The sequence below is a fragment of the Pelobates fuscus genome, chromosome 5 (assembly GCF_036172605.1).
Source record: "Pelobates fuscus isolate aPelFus1 chromosome 5, aPelFus1.pri, whole genome shotgun sequence".
Taxonomy (NCBI): domain Eukaryota; kingdom Metazoa; phylum Chordata; class Amphibia; order Anura; family Pelobatidae; genus Pelobates; species Pelobates fuscus.
Window position 1 is genome coordinate 368456944 of NC_086321.1, and position 19583 is coordinate 368476526.

The 19583-nt window shown below is 44.2% G+C and overlaps 1 protein-coding gene across 2 annotated transcripts in view; it reads left to right on the forward strand.

Annotated features, from left to right (window-relative positions):
* The window catches only part of RGS9 (regulator of G protein signaling 9), a 98187-nt gene that overhangs the window by 13963 nt on the left and 64641 nt on the right, over nucleotides 1-19583 (forward strand). For both annotated transcript variants that reach the window (XM_063456122.1, XM_063456121.1), the window contains exon 2: nucleotides 9461-9557. In XM_063456122.1, coding sequence (XP_063312192.1) covers nucleotides 9461-9557 — 97 coding nt within the window. The remainder of the gene's footprint in view (nucleotides 1-9460; nucleotides 9558-19583) is intronic.

The window sequence follows — 19583 nt, forward strand, 5'->3', positions numbered from 1 at the left end:
TAAACATGTCACTGTCAATAGTAAACTGCAGATCTGGGAAGGACTGACCCATAAACATGTCACTGTTGTTTTATATGTTTGTCCTGGACTGGAACTGACCCGTGAATATACTGTAATATAGGCATACACTCTAACCTCTAAAAGCTGACCTGTAAAAATGTTACCGTCATCAGACTATCCTTACTGTCCATAGAATATTCCATAGGATTGTCCTTGAATGTGAGTGACTCCAGTTTGTTTACAGCCATGTGAAGTTTATTTCACTTGGCAGATTGTGAGTTCTACAGTAACAGCCAAGAATAACATATGCACTGATTGCCCTCACTGGAGCATCGAGAAGATGTGCCGAGATGAGGCTGTGCTCTGCAGTTTCTAACCTTGTTGATTCTTGTAAATGTAATATCTCATCTATATTTTACTATCAAGCATTTTAGCAAAATCTTGTCATGTCCTAAAATGTTTGTTCCGCTTCACAAAGCCCCATCTCTACGTATGTTCCAAAAGGAATTAACCTATTTGCCTTTTAGAGCATCATCAAGTACCGGATTCTTTCTAAATCATCATATTAGGGAAAGTTGTGAGAATACCATGAATGGGGGAGAAGAACGGAGACCAGTTTTCTTTCTTAGACTGGTACCTGGCACCAGTGAAACTGGTAATGGAGAAAAAATGGTGACGGATCACGTTAGGAAATAGCTGAAATAAACTCTATGGGTTAAAGAGGGGCTGTATTGTAGGAGTGTGTATGTGTTGAGATAAGCAATATGGTTTGGATTGGAGTCTTAACATAACAAGAAGAGAAAGAGCAGAGATGAGCTGTTTTGGGATGTCATAAAGGATAGGAGAGGTGAGGAGCTACATGCTTAAAAATGACATTGAGATGGATAGGTAAAGAGGTGAGAAATCACAGGGACCTGGGAGGACTAGATCCGAGGAGAGCTATCTAGGCCAGATTGCGCCTTGATGTAATCAGGGGAGAGGATGGGAGATCAAAGCTGAGACAAGGCTATCTGGGCCAGATCGGTTCCTTTATTAGAATGAGGAGAATGAGAGGAAGAACCACTGGTGGTGGAAAAAGAGCTAAGATTAATTATTAAGGTCAGGATAGTGCTTCAATGTAATAACAGGTGGGAGGAATGTTCTGAGACATTATCTGGGTCAGTGTGGCACCATACTGCAATGGGGGGAGGAGTGGGGGGAGGTGAGAGTCCAGAGGGGTTTAGTGGTGAGAACTGGAGCATGGTTTTATGAATTAGCCTTCATGGACATTATTTGGAAAATAAAAATGGATAAGGCGTATGAAAGATAAGAAACCTATAATCCCTGAGAACCTAACCAAACATCTTGAGATCATAAAACTGATGGATAAACCGTGAGACTCAAGCAAACACTCGGGTGCCCTACAGTGTGACTTTTGAATAAAAGTTTTGTATTTTGGTGGAGTATCAATAAACATTGTATGTTACGTCGTGAAACCGGCTGGTTAGGTTTCTGGAGTTTACTCCTACTGTCATTGATCAGTACGAAGTAAAAAAAAAAGTAGAAAATCTCTGTTAAGGAGCGCCGCCATGTCTCTGTTAATCTGCATGTTTTAATGTTGTGTCTTATTTAAGTCCCCTTTCTCAGAAAATTGCTGGGCTTCTGTCTTCTGTTCCCACTAATTACATCTAACACCATCATGCAGAGCTGCAAAGGTGAAACAGCAATTATTCTTCTTGATGGAATTCCGAATTAAATGCCAAACAATTCATTTGCCCAGGACGTTTTGCTCACCCAACGTCTTGATTTAACGATATTGCAAATCAGGAAGGGAAATTTGAAATGCAGATGTCTTGCCCTTTCGGAGATTTCCGCCCCCACAGAGGCGCACAGTGGTCTGCTCACTTGCTAGAAGTGGGTTAGGTGTGATGGGAACAGCCAATGTAAATTATAAATCAGAAAGAAGGTAATTCTGCCTCCTCTCCCTCCGAGGGCATAGAGTACAGAGTGCTATTGCCATTCAACAGCCTGCTGGGATTACTGTGTTAATTGTGGGGAGGGGGCATTTAACTCCTTCCTCTGTTAGATAGAGGGCTCATTACCTGGCTCACAGACTGCTCTAAGCTTGGAAAACAGGTTTATTTTGTGGAGAGCTCTGTGAATGTCAGGTGAAGAAACACATGCTCACATCTACCTTTACACAATGCTAAACGCTGCTCACACCTACCCTCACACAATGCTGAATGCTCACACCTACCTTCACACAATACTGAATGCTCACACCTACCTTCACACAATACTGAATGCTCACACCTACCTTCACACAATACTGAATGCTCACACCTAACTTCACACAATGCTAAATGCTCACACAATACTGAATGCTCACACCTAACTTCACACAATGCTAAATGCTCACACCTACCTTCACACAATACTGAATGCTCACACCTACCCTCACACAATGCTGAATGCTCACATCTACCCGCACACAATGCTGAATGCTCACACCTACGTTCACACAATGCTAAATGCTGCTCACACCTACCCTCACACAATGCTAAATGCTCACACCTACCCTCACACAATGCTGCATGTTCACACCTACCCTCACACAATACTGAATGCTCACACCTACCTTCACACAATGCTAAATGCTCACACCTACCCTCACACAATGCTAAATGCTCACACCTACCCTCACACAATGCTAAATGCTCACACCTACCCTCACACAATACTGAATGCTCACACCTACCTTCACACAATGCTAAATGCTCACACAATACTGAATGCTCACACCTACCTTCACACAATGCTAAATGCTCACACCTACCCTCACACAATGCTGCATGTTCACACCTACCTTCACACAATGCTAAATGCTGCTCACACCTACCTTCACACAATGCTGAATGCTCACATCTAGCTTCACACAATACTAAATGCTCACACCTACCTTCACACAATGCTAAATGCTCACACCTACCTTCACACAATGCTAAACGCTGCTCACACCTACCTTCACACAATGCTACATGCTCACACCTACCTTCACACAATGCTAAACGCTGCTCACACAATACTGAATGTTCACACCTACCCTACACAATGCTAAATGCTGCTCACACCTACCCTCACACAATGCTAAACGCTGCTCACACCTACCTTCACACAATGCTAAACACTGCTCACACCTACCTTCACACAATGCTAAATGCTCACACCTACCTTCACACAATGCTAAATGCTCACACCTACCTTCACACAATACTGAATGTTCACACCTACCCTACACAATGCTAAATGCTCACACCTACCTTCACACAATGCTAAATGCTCACACCTACCATCACATAATGCTAAATGCTCACACCTACCCTCACACAATGCTGCATGTTCACACCTAGCTTCACACAAAACTGAATGCTCACACCTAGCTTCACACAAAACTGAATGCTCACACCTCACACAATACTGAATGCTCACACCTACCTTCACACAATGCTAAAGGCTCACACCTACCTTCACACAATACTGAATGCCCACACCTATCCTCACACAATACTGAATGCTCACACCTACCTTCACACAATACTGAATGCTCACACCTACCTTTACACAATGCTAAATGCTCACACCTACCCTCACACAATACTGAATGCTCACACCTACCTTCACACAATGCTAAATGCTCACACCTACCTTCACACAATGCTGCATGTTCACACCTACCTTCACACAATGCTAAATGCTCCAACCTACCTTCACACAATGCTGAATGTTCACACCTACCTTCACACAATGCTGCATGTTCACACCTACCTTCACACAATGCTAAATGCTCACACCTACCTTCACACAATGCTAAATGCTCACACCTACCCTCACACAATGCTAAATGCTCACACCTACCCTCACACAATACTGAATGCTTACACCTACCTTTACACAATGCTAAACACTGCTCACACCTACCTTCACACAATACTGAATGCTCACACCTATCCTCACACAATACTGAATGCTCACACCTACCTTCACACAATGCTGCGTGTTCACACCTACCTTCACACAATGTTAAATGCTCACACCTACCCTCACACAATGCTAAATGCTCACACCTACCCTCACACAATACTGAATGCTCACACCTACCTTTACACAATGCTAAACACTGCTCACACCTACCTTCACACAATACTGAATGCCCACACCTATCCTCACACAATACTGAATGCTCACACCTACCTTCACACAATACTGAATGCTCACACCTACCTTTACACAATGCTAAATGCTCACACCTACCCTCACACAATACTGAATGCTCACACCTACCTTCACACAATGCTAAATGCTCACACCTACCTTCACACAATGCTGCATGTTCACACCTACCTTCACACAATGCTAAATGCTCCAACCTACCTTCACACAATGCTGCATGTTCACACCTACCTTCACACAATGCTGCATGTTCACACCTACCTTCACACAATGCTAAATGCTCACACCTACCTTCACACAATGCTAAATGCTCACACCTACCTTCACACAATGCTAAATGCTCACACCTACCTTCACACAATGCTAAATGCTCACACCTACCCTCACACAATACTGAATGCTCACACCTACCTTTACACAATGCTAAATGCTCACACCTACCCTCACACAATACTGAATGCTCACACCTACCTTCACACAATGCTAAATGCTCACACCTACCTTCACACAATGCTGCATGTTCACACCTACCTTCACACAATGCTGCATGTTCACACCTACCTTCACACAATGCTGCATGTTCACACCTACCTTCACACAATGCTAAATGCTCACACCTACCCTCACACAATGCTAAATGCTCACACCTAGCTTCACACAATACTGAATGCTCACACCTACCCTCACACAATACTGAATGCTTACACCTACCTTTACACAATGCTAAACACTGCTCACACCTACCTTCACACAATACTGAATGCTCACACCTACCTTCACACAATGCTGCATGTTCACACCTACCTTCACACAATGCTAAATGCTCACACCTACCTTCACACAATGCTAAATGCTCACACCTACCTTTACACAATGCTAAATGCTCACACCTACCTTCACACAATGCTAAATGCTCACACCTACCTTCACACAATGCTAAATGCTCACACCTACCCTCACACAATACTGAATGCTCACACCTACCTTCACACAATACTGAATGCTCACACCTACCTTTACACAATGCTAAATGCTCACACAATACTGAATGCTCACACCTACCTTCACACAATGTTAAATGCTCACACCTACCTTCACACAATGCTGCATGTTCACACCTACCTTCACACAATGCTAAATGCTCCAACCTACCTTCACACAATGCTGCATGTTCACACCTACCTTCACACAATGCTAAATGCTCCAACCTACCTTCACACAATGCTGCATGTTCACACCTACCTTCACACAATGCTAAATGCTCACACCTACCTTCACACAATGCTAAATGCTCACACCTACCTTCACACAATGCTAAATGCTCACACAATGCTAAATGCTCACACCTACCCTCACACAATACTGAATGCTCACACCTACCCTCACACAATACTGAATGCTCACACCTACCCTCACACAATACTGAATGCTCACACCTACCCTCACACAATACTGAATGCTTACACCTACCTTCACACAATACTGAATGCTCACACCTACCCTCACACAATACTGAATGCTCACACCTACCTTCACACAATGCTAAATGCTCACACCTACCTTCACACAATGCTGCATGTTCACACCTACCTTCACACAATGCTAAATGCTCCAACCTACCTTCACACAATGCTGCATGTTCACACCTACCTTCACACAATGCTGCATGTTCACACCTACCTTCACACAATGCTAAATGCTCACACCTACCTTCACACAATGCTAAATGCTCACACCTACCTTCACACAATGCTAAATGCTCACACCTACCTTCACACAATGCTAAATGCTCACACCTACCCTCACACAATACTGAATGCTCACACCTACCTTCACACAATACTGAATGCTCACACCTACCTTTACACAATGCTAAATGCTCACACCTACCCTCACACAATACTGAATGCTCACACCTACCTTCACACAATGCTAAATGCTTACACCTACCTTTACACAATGCTAAACACTGCTCACACCTACCTTCACACAATACTAAACACTGCTCACACCTACCTTCACACAATGCTGCATGTTCACACCTACCTTCACACAATGCTAAATGCTCACACCTACCTTCACACAATGCTAAATGCTCACACCTACCTTTACACAATGCTAAATGCTCACACCTACCTTCACACAATGCTAAATGCTCACACCTACCTTCACACAATGCTAAATGCTCACACCTACCCTCACACAATACTGAATGCTCACACCTACCTTCACACAATACTGAATGCTCACACCTACCTTTACACAATGCTAAATGCTCACACCTACCCTCACACAATACTGAATGCTCACACCTACCTTCACACAATGTTAAATGCTCACACCTACCTTCACACAATGCTGCATGTTCACACCTACCTTCACACAATACTGAATGCTCACACCTACCTTCACACAATGCTGCATGTTCACACCTACCTTCACACAATGCTAAATGCTCACACCTACCTTCACACAATGCTGCATGTTCACACCTACCTTCACACAATGCTAAATGCTCACACCTACCTTCACACAATGCTAAATGCTCACACAATGCTAAATGCTCACACCTACCCTCACACAATACTGAATGCTCACACCTACCCTCACACAATACTGAATGCTCACACCTACCCTCACACAATACTGAATGCTCACACCTACCCTCACACAATACTGAATGCTTACACCTAGCTTTACAGAATGCTAAACACGGCTCACACCTACCTTCACACAATACTGAATGCTCACACCTACCTTTACACAATGCTAAACACTGCTCACACCTACCCTCACACAATACTGAATGCTCACACCTACCCTCACACAATACTGAATGCTCACACCTACCTTCACACAATACTGAATGCTCACACCTACCTTCACACAATACTGAATGCTCACACCTACCTTCACACAATGCTGCATGTTCACACCTAGCTTCACACAATGCTAAATGCTCACACCTACCTTCACACAATGCTAAATGCTCACACATACCTTCACACAATGCTAAATGCTCACACCTACCCTCACACAATAGTGAATGCTCACACCTACCCTCACACAATGCTAAATGCTCACACCTACCTTTACACAATGCTAAACACTGCTCACACAATACTGAATGCTCACACCTACCCTCACACAATACTGAATGCTCACACCTACCTTCACACAATACTGAATGCTTACACCTACCTTCACACAATACTGAATGCTTACACCTACCTTTACACAATGCTAAACACTGCTCACACCTACCTTCACACAATACTGAATGCTCACACCTAGCTTCACACAATACTGAATGCTCACACCTACCTTCACACAATGCTAAATGCTCACACCTACCCTCACACAATGCTGAATGCTCACACCTACCCTCACACAATGCTGAATGTTCAGCTTCACTAGTGATATATTACTGAATGCTTACTCCCAGCTTCACTAGTGATATATTACAGAATGTATGAGGAGGTGGAGTTTTCGGCGCGTGTATTCTGGATGTGTGGCAGCTTTGACTCCCCTAACCAGAGTCTCTTCTTTCTGGTGATATGGTTGATGTGTAGAAAAAGGTGCAGGGAGGCAGCGCCTGTGGTGTTGTTCTCAAATCCAAGGTAATATGTGAAATAAGCACACAGAACGTAAAATAGTGTAGTATGTCAGGAGTTCTGATATCTTAACAAGGACAAACGTTGTACTTACAATTTTCTGGAGCTTATGTTCAGCTCCAGATTTATGCCCATGGACGGAATAATCCCCGTCTATGGATATGGTAGTGTGTCCTCGTGCTTAGTTGGTACTGTTCTTGATGCTCTTAGTGGTAGTGCCGTAGCCTGGCAGGGAGTTATCCTCAGTATGCCGGAGAGGAAATAAAAACAGAATATAGTGCTCTCTATATGTTAAAAATAAAACAAGATATACTTGTTGGAGGTATTGCTCAATCCCAACGTGCATAGGTGGTATTATCTCCACCAAGGATATCACTGTGTGAGTCTTCTGGATAAAACAAAAAGCTTGAAAGATAGGTCTGGAATCTCCAAGTGGTATAAAATGAATAATAACTTTTATTTGGAGATAAAAAAAAATGAGAACAAAGTATAAAAGAATTATAAAACACTAACGCGTTTCACCTATAACAGGCTTTCTCAAAGTGAAATAGGACAATTACAAGAAAACTTACAGGAACGATAGGTTGAAAAGGACCCTGCTCAAATGAGCTTACAGTCTATAGGTTCTAGAGTGCCCATTGTACAGCGCTACGGAATCTGATGGCGCTATATAAATAATAAAATAATAATAATAATATATTGCTGAATTTGTTTATTTATCTCCAGTAGTAAATACCACATCCACCTACAGGCAGTACACCGACTTTCACCGAATCATCATACCTTGCTTCACTTAGTGCTGGGGTGAATGGAATCCTTTGAAAGCTGTGCTATTTAATCGTTTAATCGCACACTCACAATTGGGAAGACTAGATGGGCCGAATGGCTCTTAACACAGAATAAAGAATTTTAAATACCTATAGTAGGTTATATTAAAGGCCACATTGCATATAACCGCTAAAGATGCACACATTATTAAAGGATTACTATAGTGTCAGGAAAACAAACCCGTTTTCCTGACACTATACAACCTTTAGTGTCCCCCCCTCTTGTGGCACTGAAGGGGTTAAAACACTGAAAGGGTTAAAAATCCCTCGGTGCCGGTGACCTCTCCTCCCCCGCCGATGTCAGCTCCCGAGTGGAGCGGAATGCGCATGCACGGCAAGTGCCGCGCGCACATTCAAACAGTCCATAGGAAAGCATTTCTTAATGCTTTCCTATGGACTTTCTGCACGCTGGATGCGAATTTCACATCCAGCGTCGGAGAAGCGCCTCTAGCGACTGTCAGGAAGACAGCCACTAGAGGTTGAATTAACCCCAAATGTAAACATAGCAGTTTCTCTGAAACTGCTATGTTTACATCTGAAGGGTTAAAACCTGAGGGGACCTGGCACCCAGAACACTTCAATGAGCTGAAGTGGTCTGGGTGACTATAGTGCTCTTTAAATAACTGAGGCAGTAGTTTTTACCATGACTTAGTTGGAGACTTTTTCCAGATGAGCTATTTTTGAATCAGTTTTTCCATTCGGACCATGGTATCTGCTCCAAGACGTTCAGCATATTTCAGGTGTGAAATACTGTGTACATAGGCCGAGAACCCTGACCTGGCTAAGCTCTGTGCTGTGTGTTTATTGCAGATTGAGGCCCTCTTGCTGGAGATGCAGGATGTGGAGACAGGAATCAAGATGCAGACTCAAAGGCTAATGATAACGTCGATCCCTCACGCAATCACAGGTATTTACCACGACTCTCCATTCATTGAAACGGCTCTTTAGTTGGTGACAGAGCTCACCACAGGTGCAATCTGAATGTAATTCCGTTCACCAAATCATGGCGGAAACCGTGACGTCTAATTCAGGGAATATAATTAAGTTCAAATGCTATAATTTGTACCACCTTAGCAAGTTTGTGAACTACCATTACATTAATGAATAGTCTGCTCACTGACCATGATTTGAATTCTAGCTGTATTCTGATTGGCTGACAGTTACTGCCTAAATCTCCACATTCTTTGCAAATATAAAAGTGGATTATTTCAGATCTAGTGCTAACCCTTTGAGAAAGACCAGTGGGTTGAAACGTTGGGATACTTTTGGGTTCCCTGGGCTTTTTTTCTTTCTTCTAATTTGATGATAACACTACTTTGATGTTGGAAGGTTTGTTTTGCATACATTTGATACATATTCTAAAAGATGTATGTATTATTCTGGTTTTATCATTTTGCTTTTTTTATATCAGATTGCAATTTCGCTATCACCAGACCTACTCCTACAAGTTTACGTTTTTCCATGACGTGTAATGCTAACACATTATTATATAAACTGTGATCACATATTATTACGGTATTAATCTCTCTGTGTGCAGGAAATAGGATCATGAAACATGAATCTTGCAACGTCTGGTAGGAAAGGGAAGGTCCACCACTAACTGTGCTTTATTCTGTAGCAGAAGGGTTCGTGAAGAACACTAGCTTTTTTGGGGGGGATGATTTTATTAGGATAATACTGTTTCATGCCTTTATTTTTTCTCTGGCTTTTGGGTTATTTTACGTAAATATTCCAAAGACAGATTTTGTTGGGCCCTCTCTCTCATACATACATGATGGGTCTGTCAGTCTGTAACAGATGTGCTGTGATGTTCACATAGTTACAGCTGCCAACCCTTAGAGTGCCTGGAACCATTTTACTGTCTTGCCACCACGGTTTCAAAAACATCCTGCATGTTCCTTCACTGAGGCCCTCGCAAAATGCTTCTTGGTTGTAGTGAAATTGTCATACCTGGTGCTAGATAGCAGTGAAGTCCATCATACATATTGCTAGAAAGAAGTGAAGTCCATCACATATGGTGTTACAGTGAGGGAAAAAGTGATCCTCTGCTGATTTTTAATGTTTTACCCACTGACAAAGAAGGGGTCAGTCTATAATTTTAATGGTAGGTGTATTGTAACAGTGAGAGAAAGAATAACAAAAAACAAATCCAGAAAAACGCATGTCTAAAAAGTTATAAATTGATTTGCATGTCAATGAGTAAAATAAGTATTTGACCCCTTCGACTTAGTAATTGGTGGCAAAACCCTTGTTGGCAATCATAGAGGTCAGAGGTTTCTTGTAGTTGGCCACCAGGTTTGCACACATCTCAGGAGGGAACTTGACCCACTCTTTTTTGCAGATTCTCTCTAAGTCATTAAGGTTTCGAGGCTGACGTTTGGCAACTCGAACCTCAACAGGTTGTCTATGGGATAAGGTCTGGAGACTGGCTAAGCCAATCCAGGACTTTAATGTGCTTCTTCTTGAGCCACTCCTTTGTTGCCTTGGCTGTGTGTTTTGGGTCATTGTCATGATGGAATCCCCATCCACGACCCATTTTTAATGCCCTGGCTAAGGGAAGGAGGTTCTCACCCAAGATTTGACGGTACATGGCCCTATCCATCGTCCCTTTGATGTGGTGCAGTTGTCCGGTCACATTTTAGCAGTAAAAAAACACCCTCAAAGCATAATGTTTCAACCTCCATGTTTGACAGTGGGGATGGTGTTCTTGGGGTCATAGGCAGCATTCCTCCTCCTCCAAACACGGCGAGTTGAGTTGATTCCAAAGAGCTAAATTTTGGTCTCATCTGACCACAACACTTTTACCCAGTTTTCCTCTGAATCATTCAGATGTTTATTGGCAAACTTCAGATGGGCATGTACATGTACTTTCTTGAGCAAGGCGCTGCAGGATTTCAGTCCTTCACAGCGTAGTGTGTTACCAGTTGCTTTCTTTGTGACTATGGTCCCAGCTACCTTAAGATCATTAACAAGATCCTCCTGTGTAGTTCTGGGCTGATTCCTCACCATTCTCATGATCATTGAAATTCCACGAGGTGAGATCTCGCATGTGTCAGGGTACCTGAGGTCTCTACCTTTGAGAAGGGTAGAGACTTAGTTGTTTATCCGTCTAGACACGCCATATCTCCCGTTCCTCGCGGTCCATCCAGTCATTCTAACGCTGGCCGCAAGGGATCCGCTTCCTTTTCTAACACGACGCTCGATACGTGACGTTTTGACGCTATCCCGAGCGACCTGCCACTCTATTGGCTTTATCCTATCAGCACCCAGCTGAGGCGTGTCTACTCTCCGGACTCAGGGTATTTAAGCTTGCTTCTCTCGTCAGCTCATTGCCCTGTCGTGGTTCTAGCTTGTCTAGTCACTCAGTGCTCTTGTATTCTAGTTTTCTCTTTGGTTTTGACCCGGCTTGTTGTACTATTCTGCTTATCTCTGTTATCCCTCTGACCCGGCTTGTCTCTCGCTTACCTGTCTTCTCGTTCCCTCGACCTCGGCTTGTCTCTGACTATTCTCTGTTATTCTATGTACGTTAGTCCGGCCATTCTAAGGCCCGGTATACGTACCTTTCTACTGTTTGTACTCTGCGTGTTGGATCCCTGTCCCGATCGTGACATTACGACAGGGCCAATGGATCCTGCAGGTACAAACAGTCAGCTTGGTTCTTCCGACCCCAGGTTTGACGCCATGGAACACAGGATGGATCAGATGGCCCTAGCACTACAGGCGCTATTGTCTCGTGCTAGTAACCCACCAGAGGAGACACGTACTCCTTCGATCTCTCCTGTAAGTTCAGGTCTAGAAGTGGCTACTGTTGGTGCTTCTTCTCGTATTACTCCACCAGTACGTTATGGCGGTTCTCCTGAGAAGTGTCGTGGCTTTTTGAACCAGATCAGCATCCATTTCGAATTACAACCCCGCTCCTATCCTAGTGATAGAGCGAAGGTTGGATTTATTGTTACGTTACTCATTGAGAAGGCTCTGCGATGGGCTAATCCTTTATGGGAGAATGATAACCCGTTAGTCTATAACTATAATGCCTTTGTAGCTGCTTTTAAAAGAACTTTTGACCCCCCTGGTAGGAAGGTCAATGCAGCTAGGTTACTGTTGCGCCTTAGACAGGAAAATCGAACACTTGTGGATTATGCACTAGAGTTCAGATCCTTGGCGGCAGAAGTTAAGTGGAACGAACAGGCTTATATAGATGTATTTTTAAATGGGTTATCAGATGTAATCCTTGACGAGGTCGCTACTAGAGAGCTCCCTGAGAATTTGGAGGATTTAATTTCTTTTATCTCTCGCATTGATGAACGCTTAAGAGAGAGGCAGAACACTCGAGATAGAACTCGTAGACCCTCCTTTAAACTAGCTCCTGCATTTCGAAATTCTGAGATCGAAACCTCACGTTTCCCTGAGCCTATGCAGATAGGTAATACTCACCTCACAGAGGAGGAGAGACAGTACAGGAGAAGGGAGGGTTTATGTATGTACTGTGGAGACAGAGGTCATCTACGCCTAAATTGTCCCAATCGTTCGGGAAACGCTCGCACCTAAGTTTCTCTAGAGGACAGGCCTTGGGTGTATCTATTTTGTCCTCTGTTCACAATTATAAAGATCACAGGCTTCTGCTACCCGTTTCTTTGACTTGGGAGAAGGGAGTAGTAAAAACCATGGCTTTGATTGATTCTGGAGCTGCTGAGAGCTTTATCGATCAAGTTTTTGTTAACAAGCATACTATCCCATCCCAGTTAAGGGAGACACCTCTGGCCGTTGAGGCCATAGATGGTAGACCTTTACTTGAGCCTGTTATTTTCCGTGAGACCATACCTATTAATTTGACTGTTGGTATCTTGCATGAGGAAGACCTATCCCTGTTGATCATTTCCTCTCCTTCTATTCCCATAGTCCTGGGGTACTCCTGGTTAAAGAGACATAATCCTATCGTTAATTGGGAGTTAGGGGAGATAATTTCATGGGGTCAGAATTGTCAAGAGAAATGTTTGCGGAGGGTCTCGCCCCTTTGTCTGGCGAACACGTCGGCTAACTCCTCTAATCCTACAGAGACTCAAATACCGCCTCAGTACCTGGATTTAAAGGCAGTATTTGATAAAAAGAGAGCCGATACCTTACCTCCACACAGATCCTTTGATTGCAAGATTAACCTACTCCCTGGTACCATGCCTCCCAGGGGACATGTATACCCGTTATCTACTAAAGAGAATTCAGTTCTAGAGGAGTATATTCACGAGAATTTAGACAAGGGATTCATTAGGAGATCCTCCTCACCTGCCGGGGCTGGATTTTTTTTTGTTAAAAAGAAGGATGGTTCACTTAGGCCTTGTATTGATTATCGAGGTTTGAACAAGATAACCATTAGGAATGCTTATCCCATTCCTTTGATTACCGAACTCTTTGATCGTTTAAAGGGTTCTACCATTTTCACCAAGTTAGATCTCAGAGGGGCATATAACTTGGTGAGAGTCCAGCAGGGACACGAGTGGATGACGGCGTTCAATACTCGCTACGGTCACTATGAATATACAGTTATGCCTTTTGGGCTATGTAATGCACCGGCTGTATTCCAGGATCTGATAAATGAGGTTCTTAGGGAATTTCAGCAGGAGTGTGTTATTGTATACCTGGACGATATACTCATACATTCTAGAGAGATTGAGACTCACCACGAACAGGTCAGAAGGGTTTTGCACAAACTTCTTCAACATGGTCTGTACTGCAAATTGGAGAAATGTAGTTTCGATCAATCCCAAGTAAATTTCCTCGGTTATGTGATCTCTGGGGAGGGATTTCAGATGGACCCGGATAAACTCCAGTCCATTCTGGATTGGCCTCTACCTAAGGGTCTCAAGGCCGTTCAGAGATTTATTGGGTTCTCCAATTACTATAGGCGCTTTATTAAGGGTTATTCTTCTATTATTGCGCCCATCACCAATATGACCAAACAGGGGGTTGATACTAAGAATTGGTCTACGGAAGCTCTCCTTGCTTTCAAAACTCTCAAGGAGCTTTTTGCTTCCGCCCCAATTTTGGTTCACCCTAATACCACTCTTCCTTTCCTACTTGAGGTAGACGCCTCGGAGACTGGCGTAGGTGCTATCCTATCCCAAAGGCTAGGTGTGGATAAACCATTACATCCATGTGGATTTTTCTCTAAAAAAATTGTCTGGTGCTGAGAGCAGATATGACATTGGTGACAGAGAACTACTAGCTGTTATCAAGGCTTTAAAAGAATGGAGACATTTATTGGAAGGGACATTACATCCTGTTACTATTTTAACAGATCACAAGAACTTGTCCTATATTGGTGAGGCCAAGCGATTGTCTTCTAGGCAAGCTCGTTGGTCGTTATTCCTCACCCATTTCAATTACGTTCTTACTTATAGGCCTGGTTCAAAGAATTCTAAAGCCGATGCTCTATCTCGCCAATATGAACCTTTGGCTTCTTCTGAACCGGTTCTGTCCTCTATAGTACCCCAATGCAATATTATTGCTAACACTACTCTCAAAATCCATTCTCCGTTGCTTGCCCAGATCTTGAACTTACAGCATCTGGCACCTGGACAGACTCCTGAGGGTAGAAAATTTGTCCCTCCTGAATTCCAACTGGAGCTCTTACAGTGTTTCCACGAAAGCAAGGTGGCTGGTCATCCTGGCATTCGCAAGACTTATTCCCTGATCTCCAAGGATTTCTGGTGGCCTTCCTTACGAAAGGATATTAAGGAGTTCGTCGGAGCTTGCGAGACTTGTACCAGGACTAAACAGCCTCACGCATCTCCTTGTGGTTTGTTGCTCCCCTTGGACATTCCTGAGAAACCATGGTCCTGTTTGGCCATGGACTTTATTGTGGATTTACCTCCTTCCAAGAGACAGACTGTTATTCTCACGGTGGTGGATAGATTCACTAAGATGGCTCATTTTGTACCGTTGCCTAAACTCCCCACGTCTCCTGAATTGGCGGAGATTTTTGCGAGAGAAGTTTTTCGCCTACATGGGATACCTTCTGAAATCGTTTCTGATAGAGGCTCTCAATTTGTCCCACGATTCTGGAGATCCTTCTGTTCTCAATTAGGTATCAAATTGAACTTTTCCTCTGCATATCACCCTCAGTCTAACGGAGCCGCTGAGCGTACTAATCAAAAGATTGAACAATATCTGCGCTGCTTTGTTTCCGAACACCAGGATGATTGGGTCGGTTTGATTCCTTGGGCAGAGTTCGCACACAATAATCTCGTTTGTGATTCTACTCGTTCCAGCCCCTTCTTCATGAACTATGGCTTTCATCCCTCCATTTTTCCTTCGGTCTCTTCTTCCCAAGGAGTACCGTCGGTTGATGATCATGTCGCCAATCTGAAGAAGTTGTGGGATCAGACTCGTCAAATTCTCCTGCATAATTCTATGTTGTTCAAAAAACACGCTGATAAACACAGAAGGGCGGCTCCAGTTTTTGTTCCTGGGGATAGAGTATGGCTGAGTACTAAGAACATTCGTTTGAAAGTTCCCTCTATGAAATTTGCACCTCGGTACATAGGCCCTTACAGGGTTTTGTCTCGTATCAACCCGGTTGCGTATCGCCTAGCTCTGCCGTCGGCCTTACGCATTCCCAACTCCTTTCATGTGTCTTTGCTGAAACCACTGATTTGCAACAGATTCTCCTCTACGGTTTCCTCACCTCGTTCGGTTCAAGTGGACGGTCAGGAGGAGTACGAGGTCAACTCCATTATCAATTCCCGATTTTCCCGGGGTAGATTACAGTATCTGGTCAACTGGAAGGGATATGGCCCCGAGGAGAGGAGTTGGGTACCTCAGGAGGACGTTCATGCTCCTCGTCTCCGCAGGGCGTTTCACTCCCGCTTCCCATCTCGTCCCGGTTCCTTCCGCCCGGTGGGCGTATCTGAGAGGGGGGGTACTGTCAGGGTACCTGAGGTCTCTACCTTTGAGAAGGGTAGAGACTTAGTTGTTTATCCGTCTAGACACGCCATATCTCCCGTTCCTCGCGGTCCATCCAGTCATTCTAACGCTGGCCGCAAGGGATCCGCTTCCTTTTCTAACACGACGCTCGATACGTGACGTTTTGACGCTATCCCGAGCGACCTGCCACTCTATTGGCTTTATCCTATCAGCACCCAGCTGAGGCGTGTCTACTCTCCGGACTCAGGGTATTTAAGCTTGCTTCTCTCGTCAGCTCATTGCCCTGTCGTGGTTCTAGCTTGTCTAGTCACTCAGTGCTCTTGTATTCTAGTTTTCTCTTTGGTTTTGACCCGGCTTGTTGTACTATTCTGCTTATCTCTGTTATCCCTCTGACCCGGCTTGTCTCTCGCTTACCTGTCTTCTCGTTCCCTCGACCTCGGCTTGTCTCTGACTATTCTCTGTTATTCTATGTACGTTAGTCCGGCCATTCTAAGGCCCGGTATACGTACCTTTCTACTGTTTGTACTCTGCGTGTTGGATCCCTGTCCCGATCCTGACAGCATGGAGCTCTAGACCAAGGGAGACTGACAGTTATTTTGTGTTTCTTCCATTTGCGAATAATTGCACCAACTGTTGTCAGCCCATTCCAGCCTTGTGTAGATCTACAATCTTGTCCCTGACATCCTTGGACAGCTCTTTGGTCCTGGCCATGGTGAAGAGTTTGGAATCTGATTGATTGATTGCTTCTGGGGACAGGTGTCTTTTATACAGGTACCAAGCTGAGATTAGGAGCACTCCCTTTAAGAGAGTGCTATTAATCTCAGCTCGTTACCTGTATAAAAGACAAATGGGAGCCAGAAATCTTGCTGATCGATAGGGAATCAAATACTTATTTCACTCATTGACATGCAAATCAATTTATAACTTTTTTGACATGTGTTTTTCTGGATTTTTATATTGTTGTTATTTTGTCTCTCACTGTTAAAATACACCTACCATTAAAATTATAGACTGATCATTTCTTTCTCAGTAGACAAACGTTCAAAATCAGCAGGGGACCAAATACTTTTCCCCCTCACTGTAGATAGAGGTGAAGTCCATCACATATTGTGTTAGATAGAGGTGAAGTCCATCACACATGGTGTTAGATGACAGTAAAGTCCACATTATATGTGGTGCTATGTAGCGCTAAAGTCCATCTTACATGACATATGTACCTTTTATTATTATTTTATTATTTATATAGCGCCAACAAATTCCATAGCGCTGTACAATGGGTGGACTAACAGACACATAATTGAGCTCAGACCACTGGACGTACAGGAACAGAGGGGGTTGTGGGCCCTGCTCAATGAGCTTACATGCTAGAGTGAGTGGGGTATAGTGACACAAAGGGTTAAAGTAGGGGAATTAAATAGGTTGTTAGAGAAGGGTTTATTGAGTGCTTGGTAGGTCATTTTGACAGTTGCAGGAAAGGAGTCATGGGGTGGGGGATGAGAAGCCTGCTGACAGTTTAATTGATACGCTTTAATGAAGAAGTGAGCTTTCAAAGATTTTGAAGGAGTGGAGGCTGGGTGAAAGTCTGATTGAGGAGGGAAGGGAGTTCCACAGAATAGGTGCAGCCCTAGAGAAGTCTTGAAGGCGAGCGTCAGAGGTGGGGATCCGGGCAGAGGATAGGCGTAGGTCTTGGGCTGAGCGCAGGGGTCTCGATGGGACATACTTGTGTATGAGGGAGGATAGGTATGTTGGAGCAGCATTATGTAGGGATTTGTAAGCAAGCGCCAGAATTTTGAATTGGGCCCTATATCTAACTGGAAGCCAATGCAGGGACTGACAGAGCATGGAGGCGTGGGAGGTGCGACCGGACAGGAAAATAAGCCTCACAGCCGCATTCATTATAGATTGCAGCGGTGCAAGCTGGGAATATGTAAGACCGGTGAGAAGGGGATTGCAGTAGTCGAGGCGTGAGAGAACAACAGCATGAACCAGTATCTTAGCCGCGTCCGGCGTTAGATATGCGCTATGTTCTTGAGTTGGAAGCAACAGGATTTGACTATCGATTGGACATGGGGAGTAAAAGAGAGGTCAGAATCGAAAAGAACCCCTAGGCAGCGAGCCTGTGAGGTAGAGGTGATAGTAGCGCCGTGGACTTGGATGGAGACAGACACAGGAGTAGCAGCACTTGAGGGAGGAAAAACTAGAAGTTCTGTTTTGGACAGGTTGAGTTTAAGGAAATGAGCAGCCATCCAGTTGGAAATAGCAGAGAGGCAGTCAGAAACACGAGTCAAGGTGGGCAGAGAGAGATCAAGGGAGGACAGGTAGATTTGCGTGTCATCTGCATATAAATGATATTGGAAGCCAAAGGAGTTGATGAGTTTACCAAGGGAGGCAGTATAGATAGAGAACAATAGGGGGCCGAGGGCAGAACCTTGGGGGACACAGACAGAGAGGGGTTGGTGAGAAGAGGCAGAACCAGAGAAAGAAACACTGAAAGAGCGCTGGGAGAGGTAGGAGGAGCACCAGGAGAGTGCAGTATCCCGTAGACCAAAGTTATGAAGAATGTGAAGAAGCTGTTGATGATCAACAGTGTCAAAGGCGGAAGAACGATCAAGGAGGATTAGGATAGAGTATTGGCCATGAGATTTAGGAGCAATTAAATCGTTGGATACTTTGGTCACAGCAGTTTCGACAGAGTGACCAGCGCGGAATCCAGACTGAAGGGGGTCAAGCAGAAAGTTGGATTCGAGAAAGTCTGTCAATCTGGCGTACACAACTCTCTCGAGGATCTTGGAGGCAAATGGCAGTAGCGAGATAGGGCGGTAGTTGGATGGGGAGTTGGGATCAAGGTTGGGCTTTTTCAGAATCGGGGTTACGGTTGCATGTTTGAAGGGTGAGGGAAATGTGCCAGAGGAAAGGGAGAGATTGAAAATGCTAGCAAGAGGAAGAGCAAGAGAGGGAGACAAAGTGCGGATGAGATGCGAGGGAATAGGATCGAGGGAGCAGGTGGTGGGGC